Source organism: Ceratina calcarata, unplaced genomic scaffold (assembly GCF_001652005.2).
Source record: "Ceratina calcarata isolate Rehan_Ccalc_2016 unplaced genomic scaffold, ASM165200v1 scaffold119, whole genome shotgun sequence".
Lineage (NCBI taxonomy): Eukaryota > Metazoa > Arthropoda > Insecta > Hymenoptera > Apidae > Ceratina > Ceratina calcarata.
In genome coordinates this window covers 397,289-422,951 of record NW_017132868.1, presented here as the reverse complement: position 1 = coordinate 422,951, position 25,663 = coordinate 397,289, and the positions used below count along the sequence as shown (strand labels likewise).

The following is a 25,663-nucleotide window of genomic DNA, read 5'->3' as shown; positions in this document are numbered from 1 at the left end:
TAAATTCTTTCTACTTGTATCCATCACATATAATAAAAGATTTTATACCTATCAAAATGTTGCAATTATTAATCTTTAGTCTTCTGTGCCGTATATATACATATATACACTATACATCCAATGACGATTGCACTGCCGAGAGTGCCGAGACCATGCAGAGACATCTGACAACGTAAGTGTTCGCACTTCGGTTGTTCGATGAAGTCGTTCCGTGTAGTTGGTTGTGCGTAGTTAAAAAAAATGAATGTTGTGGCAAAGTCAACGAATTTGTCGCCGTTTTTAAAATCGGCGACGACTGTCATTTCGAGTGGGATACAACCAGTGTCTGGAACAGGTTTTGTGCTACCGGCAGCGAAAATTGTCACCAAACCTGGCGTTGATCGAAAGGTCATTCAAAGTCTGCAAGAATCCCTTATTACGGGATCATTGCGTGTGAGCTCTGGACTCGGAGGTTCGAAACATTTACTTACACAGTATTTTATTAACTTGCAAATTTTTTACAACACACACTGATTTCGCGTATTTCGATTATGTAATAGTATGCAATGTGTGCTATACATCTTTCATAGCTTACTGTTATACCAATTGAGTTTATTCTAAATGCCATATATCTTCCTCCCATATTTTGCAAATATCGTTTCTATTTTTATAATGAGACATAAATACACATTATTCTGACTAGTTATATTTTATAGTGAGCTTACAAACAGGACAAAGAAGGCTAGCGCATACTGATGTTAAGTGGCCAGACTTCTCCGATTATCGGCAAGATTCTGTGCAGGATCCAACCAGCAGAAGCAGGGATAATGCAGGCAACCGCAAAGCTTTTGCATATGTTCTTTCTGCTGGTAAATACATTTTATATATTTCATATTATTCTAATCTCTAAAATTGTGGATCAACATGACTTTTATTTTGTTATATAGCAACTGGAGTTAGTTGTGTATATACAGCAAAGGCAGTTGTGCAGAGTGCAGTATCTGCCTTAAGTGCAACAGCTGATGTACTTGCTATGGCAAAAATTGAAGTTAAACTTAATGCTATACCTGAAGGAAAAAGTGCTGTCTTCAAATGGCGTGGAAAGCCTCTCTTTATACGACACAGGCAAGTATCATTAAATACGTCCATATATTTCCTTGTAATATGTACTTCATAACATTAATGCAACTTTTGTTTTAATGTAATGACAGAACAGAAAAAGAGATTGCTAAGGAGGGAGCTGTCGATGTTGCAGCACTTCGTGATCCACAAACGGATCTTGAACGAGTGAAAGATCCAAAATGGTTGGTGGTCTTGGGTGTATGCACGCATTTAGGATGTGTCCCAATCGCAAATGCTGGCGATTTCGGTGGTTATTTTTGTCCTTGCCATGGTTCTCATTATGATGCCAGTGGAAGGATCAGGAAAGGACCAGCTCCATTAAATTTGGAGGTGCCGGATTATGAATTCATTGGAGATGATATGGTAGTTGTTGGTTAATGTATTAGTACATGTAGTCAAATTATAAACAATTTATGTGAGAATATGTTTTACATGAATTCGATGATTATTTTCAAATTGAATCAAGAAACCTTCATTCGAATTACCGCTGTGTATTATAAGACAATGGTGAACAAATAAACGATAAAATGTAATTCTACTTTACCTTACCTTGTCATTTGTTAATTATTAACTAATAAAAAAAGGCTTGCATGAGCTAAACTTAGTAAATTGATTTTACAACTAAGAATATCAGTTATTAATACTTGCTATTTTTATAATAAATTCACTTTCCGTAATTTTTGAGTTATGCTACTCGGCAACCGAAAGGCTCATCTGTAAAATTAGATTGTTGAAATTTTATTTTAAGTAGTATTTGATCAAATAAAAATAATAGACTGAAAAATTATTTTATATAAATTCCAAATAATGAATGAAATAGAGAATAATTATTTGTATACTCAAATAAAGTTCTAACAAAGAGTTATTTTCAATAACTCGTAGTTAGCGAAGGTAATATTGTATTTTTAACATTATATTTCAAATAATTTAGTTCAATATTATCCCTAATAATAACAACGAGTGAATTTCCTTAATAAAAAAATGCTATTCTGAGGAGATTTTGAATGCAAACTGAACGCGTCGGTCTCTACAAGGCGGCGCCACTTATGCCGAATCAAAATTTCGCTTTCGATGTGTGACAAGGGCGTCTTTACACAGACAATCAGCCTTCAGTCGCCTTCGCTGCTGGCAGCGTACGGATGTAAGAGTTGGGAGTGTTTTTATTTTAACGAAAATCGGTTGTATCTCATTCGCTGTCATCTCATCGCCGCGTCGTCGTGTACAATGCTCCGAAAGTCTCTGATTTCTCAACGAGTGATTTCCGTGAACTGACATTCCAAAATTCAAAATGAGAACAGAAATGTACTGTTGAAAATGAGTTAGCCGAGCGCGTGGTACCCGGCGTTTAGTGACACATCGAGAAAGGGTTGGCGATCAGAAACGATACAAATTGAAGTAACATTTGGGAGATACAGAGGAAGAAGAATACTGACGAAAGGCGGGAAACGAATGCATGAAAGACCGATTTTCGAATACGTAAGTTTTTGTTGATTTACTGATATCAATACAATTCCATTGATTAGTATTTAAAAAATTGGTATATCTAATAACATTGGGGTTGAAATAATTCACAGTTTCATAGTAGCTTAAATTGTTTTAATTTAATTTAATTTAATTAAATGAAAGATTCGTAAATTATATTTTTTGTAGTAAAACTTAAATGACAACGAGAGATCGATTATTCGTCGAATATTTTATAAGGAACTTAATAACTGATCTTTAGTTGAATGGATATTGGTGTACAATGTCCTTGTTGTAGAAATTAATCCTTGCGGCAATAATTATTTTCGTAACCTTAACAGCAGGAACATGTTTGTGTTCTTGCATGTTTAGTTCCACCGAGTACGATGACTTCCATGTATACGTACATACATTCGAATCATAGTTTGCATCCTATTAACGGTTCGCCTTAGAGTTTGGTATATAGTTTTTGCAATACCGCGTGCCTTTCGATTTCTGTAAACAAAGATGTGCTTCATATATGCCAAATAAGACAAAACTATTGTGCTAAGGTCGTCCCTGCATATCGGAACTTCGTCCCTTGATTTCTTTTCATGGATAATTAGTGTTTGCTCTCTCGTTGCGGCATCGTCGAACCATTACCGATTTAAAATCGAGGTTCCCGTTATCTCTAACTCGTTTTTTTGGATGTCACGTAAGAACCTATTAATTTACGTAATATTTTTATGCACTGAACAATTTAACATTAATATTTATTTGAATCATGTCGGCTGAAATTCCCATAATTTTGTCATCATTCTTAAGAATATTTCTGCATGAAACTTTACGATTTTATGTATACATTCGTCATTCATCGATTTCTTAATCATTTGTATCACGTTATGCGTTTAACAGTGAGAAGCGCGTACATATCCGCTTTATAGTCGTAGTTTTCGGTTGCCCTGGGTTAATTACCCATCTCGATGACATGCGATGACGGAACAATCTGGTTCCGACCATCAAAGGCAGCGAAGTCGTTTTTACTCGCTGATGTCGTGCACTTCGTTATTCAACATCTAGAGTCTACAGAATACATAGATAGACCGTCGCGATCTGGTTTACTGTTTGTAAAAGGCAATACCTCTTACCCTCCAGGATTCTGAACACGCGTCTTCTTATATTTATTAAGTAAAGTTGCAAGTGCACAGACAACCGCGGCTACCGGACGTTTTGAATGCGAGCTCCCTTCTCATCCCCTTTTTCCTTTTATCTCGTGCTTCCGTATAAGCTGTACGGTGCGCGCACGTTTCGGTATTCTAATTCTTTATGCAGCCGGCCAAGGAAATTCACAGTAGGAATGCACGGAAGGGAGGTTGCAAAATCCAGTTCCCCTTTTTCTTTTCTTTTCTTCTCTCGGCTATGAGCGAGAATGAGATAAAAAGAAGTAAGGAGAGAGGACCGTTTTGTGCCCTGCATTCAACACTTGGGACGCACTCGGGTGTGCGCGTGTGTGCACGTTACTCGGCCACGTGTCCGTGTACATACATGAGCGGGATTGGGGAAAGCGCGCGAATGCGTGCGTGCGCGCGTAAGCGAACGAGTGTGTACGCGCTTCCGAAAGTGAGTGGGACACGCGGACCTTCACGTTGAAGGAGAATCAATAGATGTGCGTTGCATCTTGCCCCTCTTGTCCCCCTCTTCGACTATCTCGCGCGCACCCTTCTTCCTCTTCAGCCACTGACTCGACCTTCGCACAAGAGAGCACCCGCGGCCCGTGGACGACATCGCTTCAGGTTTCTGCACCAATTCCATCTTCGTTCATTATTCCGTTTCATAACTACGCAGTCCGATACGTTGTTCCAGATGAATTTATGTATGTGCTCTTTTCTAGTAGATATACATTTTTCAGTTTTAGAAGCAAGCAGAAGATCTAATTTCAAAAATTTCTTCAATCTAATCAGCTGTTTGTTTCAAAAGTTGTCCTCTGTTCCATGAATACCATAAATCGATTTAACGCGTCGTTTGCTCTTCTCACGTCTTACCACCCTCGCTTCTGTCATGTAGAAGATTTTATCGGATTGAAATTTGGCGCGTAAATCAAGATACAGAAGTAGAGGAACGGCAATCGGTGTATAGTCTGACAAAATGAAGGGTAAATTCACTTGTACATACCGTTTAACATCGACTACATAGGCGATCATATCGATTATGTATACGTATGTTGAAATACCTGTTCAAATGACAAAAGTTCGTCAGTGCGAGTATTAAATTATTTAAACAGAAGATCGTAATTCAACAGCGTTCACATGATTTACTTTTTATTGCTGTACAATTTTAAATATAAAAAATATATAAGAAAAGTTTTGTATAATGAATGCGATTATGTGCATTGTGAAATATACAGTGATATATGTACATATGCCAACGCAATCAATGCATCTGCATATTTATTGATCCATTTTTTCTATTTATCTGAAAATCGTAGCTTCCGATTTTGGAGTTATACTAACATGGCTACATACACTTTAGCTCAGCAACAGGGTTAACGCTTTAATTCTTATTGCGAATAAGTTACAGCAATTCAATTAAAATAATAGTTTATTCGTCACTATTTAATTATAATTAAAAGCTGTTGTATCATATTAAGTCATAAAGAAATAAAGAGAATTCTGAGAGTGAAAAACAAATACGATACTTCAACTTCATCTGCACAGAAAAAAAGCTCGGTTATCGAGGAAACCGAAGCCGTGGACCATGAAGATGATGGCGAAAGCGAGCGCGAGTAATCGTAATTGTGTGGAGTGTGGGCGAGTTTGGGCACCGAAGGAAGAAGGGTGAATGGGCGGACAGGCAGGGAGGGGGAGACTGAAGAAGGAGAAAAGGAGGCACAGGTGAAAGTGAAACGTAGGTGGTCGAGTTAGAATGGTGTTAGGGAGGGTGAAAGGAGGTTAATGATTAGTCCTTCCGAGGTTGGGTGCTGTTGCCGGGTGCAGGTTGCTTGGCTCCCTTCAGACTGCCGCCTTTCACCCCTCGCTGCCCTCGAGGATATCATCCCTCCCGTCCCTCTGTCGCCCTCCCGGTTTTTCGTCCTTCGATCCCCTCCGTACTCACCGATTCTGCCAACCTCCAAAATTTCATTCCTACCACCGACGCAGCTACGCATACCAGGGGGTGTGAGAGCTTGCAAGGTTGTTCTCCCCTCCAAACCATTGCTGCTACCTTCAGGAACGTAGATAGGGCGCGCCGAATTTTTCGTCAGTACTGTTTGATGAAATATTTTCGTCGGTATTCCGCCTCGTTCTGGTCACAGGTGCACGGCGATGGATCGTACTCGGTCCGGATAACAAATCTTCAAGGATTCATGTTATGCGAGACATTGCCTTAATTATTGAGCCATCGTAGCGATGCAAACAATGCATAAGGGTGAGTGAGGACCGTGGTGTGCCACGCTCTGAATGTTTGTCGAATTTTAATCGTTGGGGCTCCAATATTGGTCGAACGTGTCTCGCTTTTGAGTTAAAAAATTTTTTAAATCTCGATTAAGGTGCTTGGAATATCTACTCTTCTCACGCTTGTGAACTCCCAATTAGGATTATGTATTTTGTTACTGCAATTATGCTAAGTAATTAGGAGCCACGTTCGTTCTCGACATCTAATACCTACGGTTGTAGAACAATTTTACCAATATAAATAATCCAGGGACATGAAAAATCATTTAATGAGGAAACATTTTCCTGACTTGAAAATGTATAGATATAACAATTAATGTATTGACGCGTCAGGAGCTGTTGGTTAATGAGCCAAACGTTCTTTCTGTCACCTGGTTAATTTAACTAACAGATCACGCTTGATATATGCATTTCCTGCACTTCACGGTTCAAGTGATTGAAAAACACCCATGAGCGTATCTTGACTTCATCAGCATACATTAGTGGACGTTAGACAGATCCCGAGCTAGTGTCCTTCTCGATACCAGCGAGCAAAATTCCTTTGCAACTGCCAAATTTTGCCAAAATAAATAATTTTATGATACATCTCTTCTTAATTATATATCAATATTATCGCATTCTCATTTTATGTTATTTTTCCAATGAAATTAAATAAAGAGCGTATAGATCAGTTTACGACTGTGTCGATTGCATAAGTAGAAACGGTGTTTATTTCGTCGATTCATCGTTTCATACCATTCTTCTTTTTCAACTGACTACAAGCTAGTCAAATTATTTTAACGATTTACGAAATCGCAAAGAATAATTAACGAAAAAACATCAGTCTCCTACGACGTGTTACTGTCGAATGATTGGAACAAAGTATATTGTATATATGTAGGTACATATTTTGTACTGAACAAAATAAACAAGATTAGAAATGTACATATATACATGACCCATTCCTTACGCGTTCGGTTGATCATCCAAGACAAAGTATGTGCAGTCGTACTCAAAAAGAGAAAACGAAATTCCCGAAAAGGATTGTAAAAAATAAAGGATTGGAAGAGAGAGAAAGAGAGAAGTTCATCACGCTCCCACTCTTTGCAACGTCAGCTCTGGTCGAAGCCACCCTCGTAACGTACCGAGGACTTTCTAGCGAAAGTGATGGCTGTGGCTGGCTGCTTGCCTGCGTAGGAAAACTCAACCCGGGGGTGGCTGTGTGTCGGCCGCCAGTGGAGGCGGCTGGTTCCTCCACCTTGAACACGCGCTTCAGAGGTGGCTATACTGGTGGGTACGGTTTGGTTGCCGAAGCGGGGATGGACCGGCCGGCTGGCGAGGTGTAGAGGGGTACCGGTGGTAACCTTGCAACCCTCTTGCGTGCGTGGAGGAAGGGGAAGTGACAGGAATCCCGGGAGGAGCGGTGGGTTGCGAAGGCAGTCGGGGGTGCAGCCGTACGGGGCGACAGTGACGGGCGTGACGTAGTCAGAGGAGGATGTACGCCCCTGTCGACGAGGGCCGCGGCAACCAACAACCATCCCTGGTCAATCCATGGTGGCTTCATCCGCCAGGTACCTACACCTGCGTTCACCTGTTCACGTTGTTCGCGCGATAAATAAAACACATTTTTACTTCTCGATCGAAAGCTGCATCGATCTTTCGGATCGACGAATGTATATAGGGAACGCATCGATGATCGAGTCGATTGTTCGCGGCATGTTCATGTGAAAATTAAATAATCGCGTACCATTCGGTGTGGTTGATAATGATTTAAGTTCTAAGTATGCATCATTGTTTCTACTGCTTCGACTGACACGAATATTTATGCAGCAAACACGATCTTATTGTTCGATAATCAATGTGTCTGATGATTTGTGGGTGAGATACGTGATATGTAACAGAAGAGGGTCTGCAGTTGCGTAACAGACCGTTTTGCAATTATGTGGTCCGTCTTGCAAGTGATTAGGCAAGCTGCTATTCAGTAAATCATTTGTCACACAAGTGGAACTTTGGAGAAAATTCTGTTACTGATGTCTTTATATTTAGGTATCTATCCATGTATATTATAATTTGATATTTTATTTCATTAGTTTTTCAAATTACTCCGTCGAACACGTTTATTAAACTTCCACTAAAATTTCAGACCCTCTGCCCTTATGCAGAGTCATTCCAAATTACTCCTCTACATGCTTCTCTCGTTAACTGCTTTCCCCGTTCATTGGAACAGACATGACAGTTCCGCTTCGCGCATTCTCATTAACCGCTTGTTTTTGTAAACGAATAGTTCTATGCGTATTTTAAGCCGAGTCACCGTTTACAATGTTGTACATTTATATTCCTCATAGTACTCGAAGTTTCTTTGTCTAATATGTAACGTATGCAAGTTTCATGCGTGTGCAGTGCACGTAACGGTCAATATTGAATACAATTTTAAGCAAATTATTGTGCTCCTTTCGCGTAACATTAATGGCAAAATAAAAAGAATGCAATGTTTCATGAAGTAAAAACTAGTTCGTTTCGTACTAGCTGAATTCTCGAAAATTTGAACTTCATCGGTCTCAGCTTTTTATTTCATTTTCTCTCACTGAATTTTTAGGTGAACCATACAATTCTTGCAATGAATCGCACCAGTTTCACGTTTACGGTGTTCGTTACTATTTCCCGCGTTCTCGTGGCACTGATTCTCGCACTTCATGCCTTCGTAAAGCGGCAAAATCGTAAAATCCTTGGCTGTCGTACAAATAGACAGATTGGCACGTGTCGCGAACTTGTACACGTGCGAGCCGTTAATTTTGTTCAATTTACATTTGAAAACTTTCAAATAATGAACTTAATTGGGCCGGAAATTCTTTGAAATTTGCATTGCAACTCGGAAGGGTAGTTTTTTCTGTAGGACTATCATAAAATCGTCGGTAGAATACAATAGTGGCATATGTATGTTTCGTTCAACTTCCATGAACAGGCACAGGGACAGTTAACTAATCGCGGTGTCGACGAAATAAATTGTATCCGTGCACGTATCAAGATCAAGTTCCTTAGAACGATTTGTAAGAGCAAGAGACAAATAGCCTCGTAAACTCTATAGGCAATGAAACACCTGCTTTTATGATGTTACCGAAATTTCCTGCATATGTATGTACTCATCTCCATTTTTCATACATTTTCGTACACATTTCAAAGTTGATTAACTTCTTTAACGTTTAGGGAGATCAGTTTACTACATGATGTATAACAAAAACTTGAAAGAAATTGCCATAAGTCGGATTTACGAAGAAAAAAGTAAAGGGCACAATTCTTAAGTTTTTTAATTCGACTTTCTGATAAAAGTTTAGATTATTTTTTTCTATATCTAAGGCTGTTGTATGCATAAAACTTCATAAAAATCGGTCAAGACACAAATTAGCTGGATGTCCCAAAATATGTTCGATTTTCTAAATTGTGTCCTTTATGTTTTTCTTCGTAAGTCCGAGTTATAGCAATTTTCTTTAATTCTTTGTTAAACATCATATACTAAACTAATCTCTGTAACACCTAAAAAAAGTTAATTCGTTAAGTACAATATTAAAAAAGTTATTCAATTTTGTAATGTATATGAATATTTATGGGCTTCATTAATGAATATTCATAGACTTCACTGTGTGCTGCACTAAGCTCTTTTGTTAATTGAATATCCTTCAAATATACATGGATAATTCTAGTTTGGTGAGCTCTGTTAATACTGCGTAAGTGCCTACGCATAATCCACGATAAAGATCCTCCTAAAGAATCGGTTATGACATATTTGTCGAGATACTTCAGACTCCCAGCAAACAATTAGTATTTGCGTTTCACCGCAACAAGTTAAGGGTTAATACCATATCACGGAGATATTGCGATTGAGATCGCCGGTTTGATTAATGTATTTTCGTGCAACGATGGAATTATTTGCTTTTTTTCTGCAGACTCCTTCTTTTATGGATCGTTCCTTGCTCATATTACGCGAGCGTTTGCATTTTCAGCTGAAAATTTTCATCAGACGAACCCTTTCTCTGCATTTTTCCTACCCTTCGGCAATTTTTTTCTGTAGGACTATCATAAAATCGTCGGTAGAATACAATAGTGGCATATGTATGTTTCGTTCAACTTCCATGAACAGGCACAGGGACAGTTAACTAATCGCGGTGTCGACGAAATAAATTGTATCCGTGCACGTATCAAGATCAAGTTCCTTAGAACGATTTGTAAGAGCAAGAGACAAATAGCCTCGTAAACTCTATAGGCAATGAAACACCTGCTTTTATGATGTTACCGAAATTTCCTGCATATGTATGTACTCATCTCCATTTTTCATACATTTTCGTACACATTTCAAAGTTGATTAACTTCTTTAACGTTTAGGGAGATCAGTTTACTACATGATGTATAACAAAAACTTGAAAGAAATTGCCATAAGTCGGATTTACGAAGAAAAAAGTAAAGGGCACAATTCTTAAGTTTTTTAATTCGACTTTCTGATAAAAGTTTAGATTATTTTTTTCTATATCTAAGGCTGTTGTATGCATAAAACTTCATAAAAATCGGTCAAGACACAAATTAGCTGGATGTCCCAAAATATGTTCGATTTTCTAAATTGTGTCCTTTATGTTTTTCTTCGTAAGTCCGAGTTATAGCAATTTTCTTTAATTCTTTGTTAAACATCATATACTAAACTAATCTCTGTAACACCTAAAAAAAGTTAATTCGTTAAGTACAATATTAAAAAAGTTATTCAATTTTGTAATGTATATGAATATTTATGGGCTTCATTAATGAATATTCATAGACTTCACTGTGTGCTGCACTAAGCTCTTTTGTTAATTGAATATCCTTCAAATATACATGGATAATTCTAGTTTGGTGAGCTCTGTTAATACTGCGTAAGTGCCTACGCATAATCCACGATAAAGATCCTCCTAAAGAATCGGTTATGACATATTTGTCGAGATACTTCAGACTCCCAGCAAACAATTAGTATTTGCGTTTCACCGCAACAAGTTAAGGGTTAATACCATATCACGGAGATATTGCGATTGAGATCGCCGGTTTGATTAATGTATTTTCGTGCAACGATGGAATTATTTGCTTTTTTTCTGCAGACTCCTTCTTTTATGGATCGTTCCTTGCTCATATTACGCGAGCGTTTGCATTTTCAGCTGAAAATTTTCATCAGACGAACCCTTTCTCTGCATTTTTCCTACCCTTCGGCAATTATTACTGGGATTCAGGATTCACGGAAATCTCGTCTCTCTCTCTCTCTCTCTCTCTTTCTCTCGTCCTCTCTTTCATTCGGGGTCGGAAGCATCAGGGGGATCGTTGGATAAGGGTGAAACAGTGCTGCGGTAGGCATCGTTGGCTGCAGTATTGACTATACTTCAGGGCCAACTCTCTCTCGTAGAATGTATTTTCTACAGCGTTATCGTCCTTCGTACTGTACCGCGTTGCTTCTTCCTCTGACGCGCGGTCGCTGCGAATTTCAATGAGGCCAAAATGGAACTATGACCACTTGATTGCATTTCATTAAAGTAGATGTATGTAAATACCATTAAATTGGGATTTAAAATACAATTCATTATTTTTGCATAATTATAATGCTTTAACATGAATTTAACATTTTTTACATGAATTTATTGAGATGTATAATACACAGCATCGTGTCAAATCTAGTTTTTATATTGCTTGTATTCGGTAAGTCCTTTCGGTTCCATCGTATATCTGTTTCGAAAGAAAATGCACATTCTTATCTGCAGCAACTCGTGTCTTTGACTCATCCATGGGTTAATAGAGTGGGTTATCAAAGCAGTGTCACGACTCTCATACCTATTGAGCACATCGAGAGCAGCGGGCTCCTTAATTGAATGACGAAATAATTCAGTTACTGGCTACACAGCGTAATGCATTAATGCAGTTTTCTGCTTAAGAGAAAAACAACAGTAACTCGGACTCCGGATGCTTCGTCCGGAGAACCGCCACCGTTCCATTTCAGGTTTTTTACTCGCAGGATGTTGCGTCCGAAAGCCGTTTAATACATTCGTGCAATTTATCTTTTGTGTGTTTTGATCAAAGCAAGAGTTCCATTGTCGTGCATTTCCATGTATAAATCCGACATCTATCTTAAGAAAAATTACTCCAAGTAGAGCCAATGCAACAAAATGTCAATTCGATACGTGATCCTAATTGAACCTTTAGAAGGATGTTTCCCAGAAATTGTTGTTATTCTGTATCGAAATTATCATATTTTATCAGATTTTTATAAATTTTAATCCAATTTGATGCATCAGACTTTTCCTATTAGTCGTTTTTAAAGAAATGCATGGAGTCATCTTATACAGTACAGACAAAAAATCAAATGAGAAACGAAATTCTAATCAGTTGAGACGGGAATGACAATAAGATAAAAGCATTCTTATTATAGAATATTCTTTATTCAGTGCATTAGTGTCAATAAAGATACGACGTTAATTCTTTGTAATTTTCCTATTACTGAACAATGTTCGATATGAAAAGAATATTTTCGTGAAATCCTCCGTCATTCTCGTTTTCCTGGACGAGCAACCCTCTCGCAGGCTTTTCATCTCGTTCAGGTTCCAAAACGAAAAAAAATCCATACAACGCAGCGCGGACGTTTTCTCCACAGCCCAGACCCGGTGACATAATACGCGTTGCTATAGAGAAGAATCGCCGAATTACTCGACCGCGTACGCACACAGCCGCGCGCAGTATTTGTGTATACGGACGAGTGAACGCGAAATCAGCACCGGTGTCACGTCACGTGCACGCACACCAACTCGCACGAATGCGCTCCTCTGCGAATGCGCGTGCGTCCCGTGGGCTGCGTGTGCGCTGCAGCGCGCTACGCTCGCTCACCTCTATCGCCCCGTGTGCACACGCCCGTGTTGCAACGCGCGTGTGCGTGCACGTTTGTGTGCGTGGCCAGGGGCGCGCGTGCGACTCCGCAGCGACCTTGAGCCCCCTCGGTCCTCCCGCGGGCAATCTTTCCCCTACTCCATCCCTTATCCACCTCTTCCTCTTCCCTCTACGCGTGCAATATCTCTCTCCTTTATCTTGCCACTGCCGCAATTGCTTTTATCTTTCTCGCGTTTTGTCTATCTCTCTTTATCTCTCCCTTTCGCTTTCCTTTGGTCTCTATGTGGCACGTACCTAGCGATGGACTCGAGACGCGTTTAATGAATAGGGCCGATTGCGTTTTGGATTAAATGGGGGCGAATCGAACGTCGGTTCCCCTTACGAGTGGATTGCGTGATTTAAGAGATAGTAGCGTGTGAAATTTGTAGCGTATCAATGATGATTAGAAGCTAATTCTATTACTATAAAAACTACTGTTGAATGAATTTTAGACCCATTTCCTGCTTTCAAAATTTTAAATCAGCCAGTAGTATGGGCCTTTCGGAAGATCATCTTTCTTAGCACACTTGTTGTAACTGAATTTACATTCTGCATAAGAAGAGTGTGTACTACACGATTTCGTACTGTTGCAATGTTGCTTGAAAGTCTATGGCCATCGCTAAGCGCCACGGCAATGATGCCTCAAGTCTCGAGCTGCTGAATTTCCATCTACCATCTCTCTCGTTCACCCCACTCGATCTCGTACCCGCACCGTACCCCTTCCCTTCATTATTCTCTGCTGTTGCGTTCATCTTCGTCCCTCCCGATGGTTTCTCCCCCTCTCGGCTGCCCACGACTCCTACGCTCTTTCTCCTTTTCTCTTCTAGCAATCGCAAGGCTTCTAGCCGCTAGCCTCTCGCACGCACGTAAGGTCGGAACAGGGAGTGCACATTACATTTTGGCGGATCAGGAACGTACACATGTTGTACGACGGTATCACCCTTGGCCGTGGAAGTTCACAACTTATATCCTGCTGTATCAAAAACGGGTGTTAGATTAGGCTCTTCGATATACTTGACGATATTTTATTGTCACCTTAGACAGGAGCTTTAAATAATCCTATGCTCAATAATTCATTTTTATGCATACGTCAAAATATTGATTGTTAGTGCATTTTATAATATGCTAAGGCTCTTTCTAATGTATCATTCGTAGCGACTGACGCTGTATACCTGTCTGACCTGTGCTGACATATTCTACTTAACAGTTCCCCCTGCATTACTTTAGCATTTAAGATAGATTAGGAGTACAATTAGACTATAATGTTATAGTAATAATTCGAAATGGAGTTAGAAAATGAAATGTGAATTATTTTTATTAAAAGCTAATTAGAAAGTCGCGGTGACAACGATTTCAGAGAAAGCGACAGAGCTTGAATCGTGGAGATTGTTTATTTGTATTAAAATCAAGAATAACAAGAACTGATCATTTCGTTTTGATTCACTCTACTTATAATTAGTGTCACAAATTAACATAATTATAAGTAATTAAAAAAACTTTATATGTACATGCATATATAACTTATTGTTAGATCTACAAATGGGTATTAAATTTTTATCAGCGAAGCGGACAAAAAATTAAAAATCGTGTTCCTTACTTTTTACTTTGTGATTCCGATAATAGGTTTCAATTTTTCTTTGCGCATTATCTAGTACAGAAAGCCTTCTAACATTTTAAAGAAAATTAAGTTGTTTGATTCACTATTAAAAATTTATTTCGTTTTGAAATGTCTGTGAATATTAATGTGACCTACTGTAGTTGCACGCGCGAGTGGAGTATTCTCACGAAGTATTACGAAGCGCAATTGCAACTTTATCAAGAATCATGAGTAACTGCTTGGTAATTCTTATTTAAGGTCGAGATCGGTCGTATTACGTAAGAATAGCGGGCACACGTGCTCGTTCAAGAACCCCGCGCACGTTTACTTGTTCATTGAACTTCTTGCGTACTTAACCGGTGTTTGGTTCTTAAGCTTTGACAAAGCCCAAGATAACCAGAATGAGGGGCAAAAATAGATCAACACATTTTTTAGAAAATGAGCGATCATATACATATGGATGATTAATTTGAAAGATATGCTTGAATACTTTAGGGGTGCAACGATGTCCATACATTATTTTACCAATTGATGTAAATTCGATGTCGGATCGTAAGGAAATGGGTAGTCCTATAATTTTCACACGACGTGAAAAGTTAACAAGTACCTCGAAAATGGAAATCGATGCGCTTCATTTTCGTAAACAGTCGAAAACTGCTGAGTGACGCGATCATTTCGTAACCTTCGGATGTGAATAACGGGCTATTCAAAGACGTTTGGGATAGGTATACTAACGCCCAGTGACGATATCGTAAAACTATGGAATTCATTGGTCATTGGGAAGAACTTTTACGCGTGGTCTGATATTGATTCACCTATCAAGAGCGTAAAATGGAGCGTTGAAAATGATTCCGTTTTATACATTCTTCGTTAATGAAGAACGGAATTATTCTTCTGTAAGACTTCGGAGAATAATAAGTTGAAAATAACGAATGCATTCATCGACATTATATGCGTCGTGCCGCGACCGATTGAACTTTACGAACCGGCAATGACGTAGACGCTCGTGGCCTGTGGCAACATAGTCGACCGTGCAGCTGTGAAACTTTCGTTCTTGACGAGTGGCGCCACGTATCCGCGTTTCGACCCTGGCACGTGTTAGATTAGAAACTGGCGGGGATGTGAGATACCTTACGAGCGTTAGAGGGGATACACGAAATCGTGAAAGAATGACAAGGAAACAAAAGCCGGGTGGAGAGAAGAGCCTACGGAAAAGAGGCGAGGAGACCGCGGAACTAGCATTCGCAGGGTAGAAAGAGAAACGCGTTGCGCAGCGAGGAGATAGGAGAGAAGGGAGTACGGTACACCGCGCGAACTGAATTTCTAGCCTTAAGCAATCTCGCCCCACCCTCGCCGAAAAAGTCGAATCTCACTCCTTCCTCCTCCTCTACTTTGTCCGTTTCTCCACCAAACAGTCCCCTCTTCTCCCACCTACATGACCTTCCTTCTCTTTTCCTCCGTCGTGTACCGCCACCCGGTCCCCCGAAAACACACCGAACTCACACTATGTATTTCGTCTAACCGCATTTGCATCGGCACCGATGACCCATATTCGCGTCCTTTCCTCCGCGACACCACAACACCATCGGCCGGGGTCCCAGATTCTCCGTCTCTCTCCTCTACTTCTACCATTCAGTTACTTCTCATTGTACCTACCTATATTCACTCGCTTACGCGATCACCTTCCCGCGCGCGTACGCATTGCCGCGGCTATCTGTTCCTCTACTACTCGCTACCACGGAGCGGAACCGAGACGAAGAGCGGGCCACGCGCGCGAGAGCGATGAGGAAAGAGCGCGCGGCACTCCGTCCGAGAGATAGAGACGACTGGTAACGGACAGTTACGCGTGATCGTTCCTCGTCCCGTTGTGCCGATGCGCAATGCAAGTCAGTGACTCGATTTTGGCCGGTTAAAACGTAGAGGACTCGGGCTAGTCAGTGAGTACGTGGCCAGTGTTCGGATACCGGGATTACCGAGAATACCACGATTTACTCATTTTTCCTCGTTCCTCGAACGTTTCTCACTATCCGTGGTTAAGCAAAGGGCGCACCATTTTGAGTCACCGCGTGACACCGGGAACACGTTCGGAAGATCATGTGTCGCGTGGACACGTGTGACGCGAGATCGGAGCGGAGAGCAGACTCCTGTTGTTGCTCCGTTGAGTGAGTTCCAAGGACGATCTCGATAATCGGTTCGATAAGGGTAAACGTTCACGGTATACATAGTGTGTTCCATTATAAGGGTGTTCGCGAATTACGGAAACGTGTACCGTTTATCGCGAGTGGTACCCGATCATCGATGCATCGGTGTTACTCTTGAGATTGCTTGAAAGTATACGCTCCTGTTTAAATACCGGTAGGTTTTACTCGAGCTCATTTTCCATATTAAATCCCAAATATAATAGATGGAAACATCTAAAATTAAAGTATCGTACAAAGTATGAGCGACTCACTTTATTAGGTCGGTTTGTCAAGCTTTGTGAATGAGACGTTGCCTTGACGGTCGTTAAAGTCTCGCACGCAAATCATAACGTTTCGCTAATCCCATGATTGCTTTTCTTTATTATTGGGATATAAGACCGTGCATATATATATTTGAGATGTTTGTTCCCACGATGGAATCAATTGACTCTTAGTTTCATTTAATAAAGAGTTAGATAGGCAACGGTAATTGCTTATCAATTATAATCCGACGTGTAAATATCGTTATAAACGTTTTGCTATTCGCAACGTGTTTCGGTGTTTCTTTAACGAATGATTTATAAAGAGAGACTCTCTTTCTGTCACAGCTGAACGAACTGTTGGACACGAGCGCGAACAAGGAAGAAAATACCTACACGAAGGTGGCAGAGACAGGGGTGGCGAAGGTCACGGGGTCGGGCCTAGGGGTGGCATCATGGACTCTCACCAGCACCAGTTTTGTCTCAAGTGGAATAGTTTCGGCAGCAATTTAGCGACAGCTTTTTCGAATTTGTTCAAAAGCGAGAGTCTCACCGATGTCACCCTATTCTGCGAGGGTAAGTTTCATTTCTTGATACCATCATATTGCTCGTCAATTAAAAAACTAAATGATATTACTACACACCATATACGAGAGATAGAAAGATGTTGTAAAGTTTCAATTACACTGAGGAGCAGTTTTGAGTCATTACTATCTAACCGATGAGCCGCGAGATTTCGAGCAGTAGCATTAAAATCACGTTACATTCGTTTATCAGTAGGTAAGAAAATACTTCGATTTTCAAAGTTGCTAAAAGGCTTGAATGTATTTTCCGTATGGAGGAAGCCTCCATGTCTGACCAAAGCGGCGCCATCACTCCTTTCGCGCAAACGCTGACTTAGGTATCCGGCTTTTCTGTACATATGCATGCATATACGTATGTATGATGCAGCCGATTTGCTTAGATTGTAGGCCGCTAGACGTGTGCAGGCGAGCTGCAGCTGTTGCGGATTGGTGCACCTCTACCCTTCCGTCACCCAATCACGGAGGGCAAGTCGCCACTCTCGCAGAGTCGGTGCCGTCGTGTACGCGAATCTTCGTCGGGTTTGCACGTCGGTGCACATGTGTGCATGCCAAACGCAAACGCCCTGCAGCGTGCGTGCGCGCAATTTCCCCCATCGTGTCTCGAATGCAACATTCTTACGGATCCGTAGCGCGAAACCGCAGCAGTTCGCGGCGAGCCGCGGTGCAATGCCTCTTCGTATGCATCGCGTAGCTCCTCGTGCTTTCTTCATCGGATCGTTGGCTGTTTCGCTCAGAACGAAGTTCTATTTGCAACGAAACGATTCGTGACATTGTCCGTTTGCACCGGCACAGAAGCTTTATCTGCGTTCGAGAGTTAGCAGAAATGTAATACTGATTCAGTGTTCATCGCCGCGCACGTGCCTCGTTCATGCAGTCGTAACTGAACAGCTTCCGGTCTAAAAATAACGCGCGGATATGTTCATTCATTACGGATTGATTGCCTCAGTGCTGCGGTATTTTTAACTTTATTGGCATTTAGTTTCTTTCGTATAAATCGAACGGTTCATTAAAGATCGAAGTACATAACGCACGAGACAAGTATAGGTAATTTGGTCTGGATAGTGCGTGAAACGAGAAGAGTTTATAATATTAAATTAAAAGCAAATGAAACAAGTTTATACGTACAATCAGGTAAGGTTGTTTTGTCAGTTTTAATATGTCTGATATTATCTAGGCAATTACAGTATTTTTACGTTTATTGCATATAGCCGACCGAACGTTTATTTCAATTTTCATAATCGTTAATTTTGTGCTAATTGCGCTAATTTTTTTTATGCACGTTATTCAATTGATTTTACGTATGTTAAAATAAATAAAACCGTTACTATTAATAATTTTGAGATAAGAAGAACAACGCGAAGGATATCATTCGATTTTTCTTATACATGTTCATCCATAAAAATTGACGCATGCAACAAGTCGCGCAAGAGACGAACGCTTTCGCGGCTCAACGATTACGGTGTCAATAAAATTCGGTATGATTTATCAGCGTCACTGATAACGATTCTATTCGTCAGCACATGGTAGTAGATATTTGCTTCTTTATCAGTTGCGTTGGATAAATAACAGTGTGCAATTTTTGTTATAAGAGCTTGGTCGAATTTTATTACGTTACTCCTGTCTTAACAATCTGATAGAAGCTTTTCCTGGATTTTTGTCGGACAGCATATCAAGTTGCATCGTCGCTGCAGTACCGTTACGAGTGCTGAATCGAATCGAAAGTTTGATATTGGTGCCAAGCTGATTTTGAATATAGAGAAGCCTAACGGCATCTCGTTAAATGCATCACGTATGGAGAAAGTTGTGACTAATCAAGGAGACAAGCTGATAAATCACTGTCCCTCGCGAAGATCGCAGAGTCGCATGTTCAATTCATTGATTAGCTGAACACGTGCTATTGAGCTATCTTTTTTTGCCACGACGCAACAATTGTCCGCGGCCTTTATGGATCAATCGAATGAGGTTCAGCTGATCGACCTTCGTCTGCTCCAAACATCGTATCTCTTTTACAGCTAGTAACAATGAAACTGAGCCAGCTCGATTAGTTTCCTCTAACAATGGCGATAAAATTCAAAACGAGTAATAAGTCTGCATCTTATTTTTCAATGCTCGATCTGGCATCGATACTGTTGGACTTTAACACAAATTTCGATGCGTCAAAATAAAAAGAATTTTAATGTAGCTGGTAATGATGTGCGTACGTTAAAATTGTTTTTTTTTGACGCGTCAAAATTATGTTAAAATCCAACAGTATCGATACCAGATCGAGCATCGAAAAAACAAGACGTATACTTATTACTCGTCTTGAATTTTGTTCCCTTAGGGGAAATTAACACAATCCCCAACTGGGTCAGGTTCATTGTTACTAGCCTTCTTGTCTACTTGTCTTTTTTCACGTGCCAAGCAATACCTATGATTATTCATACAAAACGTTAAATATTTTTCGTATGCAAGGGTTGCGGTTCTTGATCTTTCTCGACAGCTAAAGTCCACGACGCGATTCGCGATAACCCTTTGCTTGCCCCGAGAAGAGGACACTTCCGAAACGATAGTCCGAAACTTCCTCGCGTTTCTATACGACGCGATACGAATGTTTCGTTCGCGCGTGCATCGAGCGTTCCCTAATTCCACGCCGGTACCCAATCCTCCGGCATCTAACGCTTTCTCTCGTGTCTACACGCGCGGGCGCGTGTCCTGATTTCACGAAAACCGCCTGGCTGTGCCTAATGCCGCGACGCAACGGTGGAACAGTTTCTTTCGGACCCGAGGGAAGGGAAAAGTTTCCTTTCTAGTCAGCCAGGAGTACATTGCGAAGGCCGTGCAAGGAATATCGGGCTCGTCTTGCCGGGGAAGACGGCCGAAAGTCGACGGAAAGCCGTGTGCTCCATTCCACTCTACGCGGAGAAACAGGGAGAGTAACTCGATGCTTTGTCGTCCGGAGAGTGGTCTTTCTGTTCGTTAAGTTAGAAGAGGGTGAGAGCCTAAAAGGAAGGTCGGTAGGTGGGAAGGGTTCAAGGACGACGAAGTTTGGTAGAGGAAAGGGAGCATATTGCCCCAAAAGAGCTAGGAGGTGATCGTGCGGTTGAGCAACGCGTGCACATACATATGTATGTATATATACGCATGCGTGTGCTGTGTGAGAGAACATCGCTATGCGCGCTTTATGTGTAATCGTTCGAAGGCCCAAAGGAAGCCGAAAGTAGGCCTGGGTTACAGTTAGATCTAACAGTCTTCCTCACGGTCTTCCTCGGCCTCGGGTATAGAGTATATAGGCGATGCACACATCGATTCAAACGTATCGGCACGTGGTATACGCAATGGCACGCACGGCTACGCCTGCGTGGGACGTTGCGTATCTCGCGAGTAACTCGAGGAGGAATTTCAGAACGAGGTTGAAATCGTACTTATGCACAGGGATGACTTTAGTGATTCGGTTTGAATGAAAATACATCTCTTTAAAGATTTCTCTTTTCGTAAGTTAACGATAGGAAGAATATGCTCTGTCTGAACGATCATGAAAATTACGTAGACAATAACATTATCTTATACACTGGAGTAGTAAATCGGAGAAACATCGCGGATCAAAGAAAAGGACACACGAAGCGCATTAATTTTTGTAATGCTCGTATCGGTACACACTCTGATTCAGTGTCGGGAGTTGCATAACGTATGAAGGCAAATGATAACGTTCGAACACGTAAATCTTTCGCCGCAAGAAATGTGTCACGCACGAAGTAGAAACACGTGTATGCGCGATACGAAAATATTCGAGTTAAATTCGTGGAGGAAAACGAATTACGTACGAATCGGGATTCACGAGTGTGTTATCACCGATCCGAGATGAGAGCGCGCGTTTGTGAGCGAGGCGTGCGCTGGCGCGCGAACACGCACACACTCTTATGCGCGGCGTACGAGATTAAACGGACTGTGCAAGCGACACGTGGAACGTTAGACGGGTAGAAAATACTCGTACACCGTTCGGGTCGAGCGGAACTGTCCCGGACAGGCTGTCGTTAGATGCGAAAGGCGGCTTCTTGTGTCGTCGTCGCCGCGCTTAAAATTCATTTGAATGTGACCCAAATAATTGCACCGTATTTGCATGTATAACGCGTGCGTTCTACGAATACATACAGCCGTTAGTTTTTTTTCAGGGTTTCCATCAAATCATCGACGGAGTTTTAAACGACGATATTTTACCGGCATTGATCGATCGATATTAATTCAGCGACAATGTTTACATTTACATCGACATTTGTTTCACAGAATATGCTTTCACCAACACTGAACTCTACAATGCTGGTGAATTAATATTGCCGGCGAAATCAATGTCGGTCAAATGCTGTAGATTAACACATTGTCGGCGATTCGATACAAAACCGTTTTTTGAGTTGTTTATATGACAGAATCTTTTTGCTCGGAGAGATTGTCAGTGGCAGAGATACTTATATCAGTGTCAAATATTTCTATCGCGTTATTTTTATTATGCGTTTTGAATCATAAAACGAGGTCACGGTAGAATTTTATACACGATAATAGGATGAATGCGAATTGCAAATAATTACCAAATCTAAACAGAATAATTTTTTCAATATTGAATCCTCCAATTTAATTTTTCTTTGGATATTTGGAGACTTGGGTAATGTATAGAAAAGAATTGCACAGAAGAGAAATATTTCACTCTTGAGATTATTCCGCGGCATAAAATAAATATCAGTCTAGCTTGTACGAAACGATTTGGTGGGATCATGATATGAATTGTTGTGGTCGCTACGTTTATCTATTAAGATCAATCGTTGTTATTGGGTCACTGTGTTCAATGCAGCATGATAACGCGTGAACGAGCATAGTTCCAACTGGCATTTTGTATCTGGGTGAAACTAAAAGGGTCGACACCATAAAGCAGAAAATTAGATCGCGTTTGCCGGTTGTACGTGTTGTAACTCGGACGCGGAAACATGCATAGATGCGCGACCGCTATGCGTGGTTGCTTGTGCATACGTGCCGTGAGAAATGCTCACATTCAGCTGTCAGACTATTACACAATTCCTGGCTATTAGAACCTTTCAAGATTTCCAGCATTTTTCTTTTTGTATAGTTGAGCTTTGAAAAATAAACTAAAGTATCTGTACGCTTAATCTATATTACAATTTCATAAACGCAGACAGAGGATTAAACAAGTGGTATTTATATACCACTGATAAAATTGATTTGTATCGAACTCAGTTGAAAGTAATAGGAATAAATCGATGATAAAGTAAGATAGTACGTACGAATTTTTAATAGTTCCTAGGAATTCAGTGTGTTTACTGTTTTCGACCATTGATTATAAAGTAGGGGCTGATTCCCATCTACAATTAGAAATAAAATATAATGTGTTATCTAATCGATAAAACTGTTTATACGCAGACACACTTCCGCTATTTGAATTTTGTATGGCGATTCAAAAATATAGAGAATCCTTGGTCGAACACGCCGCAGGCTATTTTTATTTACGAATATAAAAGAGTTCTGTGTTCGAGTTACACAGTGGCAGACAATTTTCTTCAGAAAAACTGTCGACGTAGATATTCCTATACTTCTTTTTATTTACTTCCACTCCTATACCTACAATCTCTTACCAAGTGTTTTAACGTATCGTACAGTTACATTTCCTTTCTTTGTCCTCTTCCCAGTATCTATTCCACTTTTCCATATTTCCAAACCTTGACTTTGTCATTAATCGTTGACTCTTCTATGTTCCTTCTTTCGACTCAACTCGTTTCGTCGATATCTCGATCAACCACCCTTGGACATATATTTATACCTGGGGTTATATCGAGACTGTACTACTTAATTAAACTGTTCCTGTTTTTGTATTTTTCTCTGTATTCTCTCATCATTCTCTGTATCTTTTGCTCTTAATATTTTTTTTTCCTTCACTCCTTACTTGTTCTATACCTTCTTGACTTAATCCGTTTCTTTTTAAACAGTCTTATCTTTCTTTCACACTCCTCGCCCCTTCGCTGTCCTTTTCTCCTGACCTCAGGTTTTCCTCGAGTTTGACCACTCTGTGGCCCGTATTACTTCCTATTTTCCTTCTTTTTGTTTCCTCTAGCACAAGATAATTTGGTGTACGCCATTCCAATCCTAAAGTCCCTTTTATAAATTTTATTTGCTACTCGTTTTACTTCATCTTTCTTTTTATATCCTCATAATTCCACTCTGGATAATAACATCCCCAGAATCAAAGCATCAAATATAAATATCCTCATTGCAAAATCATACTTCAATTTACGCTCTCCTATTCTCCATATGATTCTATACATTTATATTATTTATTCCGTAGTCCATGCGTTATAGTATGCAAAATGAGTAATTATATACATCGCGAATCCAGATATTTTGGTAATGCTTTCACAAATTCATATTCCACCTACAGTGATTACAATACCTAATTGGTGAAACGCGAAAGTCTCGAAATGTTATTTCGTGATTCCTTGTTAAACCATTCTTTATTCGCGCAGTATGCGCAGTTCGCGCACTTGTTTGTCAATCCGGTTACGAGGTCCTTCCTTTGCCAGTCGTCGTTTCTGTTAGAAACGTGACGTACATAACGTTTGCGCTTGCTTGCGTTCGCTAGGTAAGAATTCATGGAACAACGTATCTAGATAGGCAAAGAAGTACCGTAACCGTACAAATACTAACTGAATGATCTCTCGTCTCAACGTTAGATAGTTTCAAATCGCAACACGCACTTGCTCTAGTTATGTTCACCGAAATGCAAAATTACCATTTGCTCTGACCTTGCTTGGAAAAAAATAAGATTGATAGTTCTGTTTACTTCATCTCGATAGTGCGAAGAGTTCATTTTGTATTATCATATACCGGGCTAGATATACGAAGATTTTACTCACTTCTTTAAATGTGTTGCATAAAAGAGCAAATTGGAAGCAAATATTCGGAGTTAGATTAGGAAACGTAGTGTGTAAGTATGAACGATCTCAAGGTTGCGCGTTCATTGGCACTATAGCGGAGTTGCGAAATTTCACGTTGTTGGTAGAGCTGCTGCCCGTTATCAGATTACTAGAGTATTAAATACAGCATGTGCTTGCGAACGGGGGTCGATAACATTATGCGTTGGCATTCTTCTTTTGAACAGGACGCAACTTCGTAATAGCGTGGATATTGAACGATAACGTACTACGAAACAATGTACGTTCATCGTCCTATTAATCGGTACAAAGTGCTCGGTGTAAAAGATGCAGCTGCCTGGGAACTGATCAATTCTCGAATCATTGGCTATTAACAAGTAGGTCAATGACATAGTTACGCAACTCGCGGGTTTTAGCAGGATGTTGCCTGCATTTATAGGCTTTGTTGGAGTAGTAAACGGTGGAAGGGTATAAATATAGCTGCGAAGTTCCGAGATATAGTGTACATGAGAACAGTGTCTTGAAAAAGTATTGGCACTCTGTGGCTGGAAATAATAAAATTATTTTAATCACTGAAATTGGTAAAAAAGACCTATATTTAACTGTTCAAAAATATGCATATAATATTCGATGATTAACTGCTCTCAACAAAAAGCTTTTAGTAACAAAACTCATTCAAATTAACTAATATTTGTACATAAATTCCTTTTTTTTTATTCATCTTTCAGTACAGAAACTATTTTATTCTATACTTTCTCCCGGTACTGTACTACTTGTTCTCTCATTTTTGCCTTGTCATAACGCGGGAACTTGAGACCCGTGAATTTTTTGTTTTATGCGTTTTCTTTTTCTCCGAAACGAAGCGTTTTTTATGAGCCGTTATTAACGAGTACGTTGCCCTCTCCGGTGCTGTTATTATCAGCCTAATTCAGTTTTTCGTTTTCTCATCTGGCATTTAAGATCTTTAATTAAATCACTTAGAGTATAATTACGAATAATAAAATAATAATTGATTTCATGAATTTTAATACGCATTTCGTTTAAAAATGTAGAACCTTTTTTTATAGAAAATACGAGTTATTTTTATATTTTGATGATGTAAGCTATCTGTTCGGGCGTTTGAGTTCATTGCTCGTACCGTTAAAATGATAGAAATTATAGAAAAGTATTTTATCGTTGGATTACGTTTATCGCCTGTGTTCTTCTTATCACGATCAGAATTGTGCGATCTTTATTATTGA

At 40.1% G+C, this 25,663-nt stretch overlaps 2 protein-coding genes across 3 annotated transcripts in view; both read left to right on the top strand.

The window, feature by feature from the left end:
- The first annotated feature begins 158 nt into the window (after positions 1–158).
- On the top strand, positions 159–1,644 carry RFeSP (Rieske iron-sulfur protein). The gene is made up of 4 exons (XM_018024485.2): positions 159–451; positions 696–848; positions 927–1,104; positions 1,191–1,644. The coding sequence occupies exons 1-4, from the start codon at positions 241–243 to the stop codon at positions 1,477–1,479; spliced, it is 831 nt and encodes a 276-aa protein (XP_017879974.1). The 5' UTR covers positions 159–240; the 3' UTR covers positions 1,480–1,644.
- Positions 1,645–2,244: 600 nt separating this feature from the next.
- The window catches only part of chinmo (Chronologically inappropriate morphogenesis), a 48,840-nt gene continuing 25,421 nt past the window's right edge, over positions 2,245–25,663 (top strand). The window contains exons 1-2 of one of the 2 annotated variants that reach the window (XM_018025203.2): positions 2,245–2,577; positions 17,276–17,503. In XM_018025203.2, the coding sequence (XP_017880692.1) occupies positions 17,383–17,503 (121 nt within the window). In that variant the 5' untranslated portion in view covers positions 2,245–2,577; positions 17,276–17,382. Of the gene's footprint in view, positions 2,578–7,432; positions 7,541–17,275; positions 17,504–25,663 lie in introns of those variants that run through there. The other variant, XM_018025193.2, reaches the window with a different exon arrangement.

What these genes read in the sequence shown, in the direction of transcription:
- RFeSP (XM_018024485.2), top strand. Translation starts at nt 241, where the DNA reads ATGAATGTTGTGGCAAAGTCAACGAATTTGTCGCCGTTTTTAAAATCG. An exon ending in TGTGAGCTCTGGACTCGGAG is followed by an intron (nt 452 to 695) that starts GTTCGAAACATT and finishes TATATTTTATAG; the next exon opens with TGAGCTTACAAACAGGACAA. An exon ending in TGCATATGTTCTTTCTGCTG is followed by an intron (nt 849 to 926) that starts GTAAATACATTT and finishes TTTGTTATATAG; the next exon opens with CAACTGGAGTTAGTTGTGTA.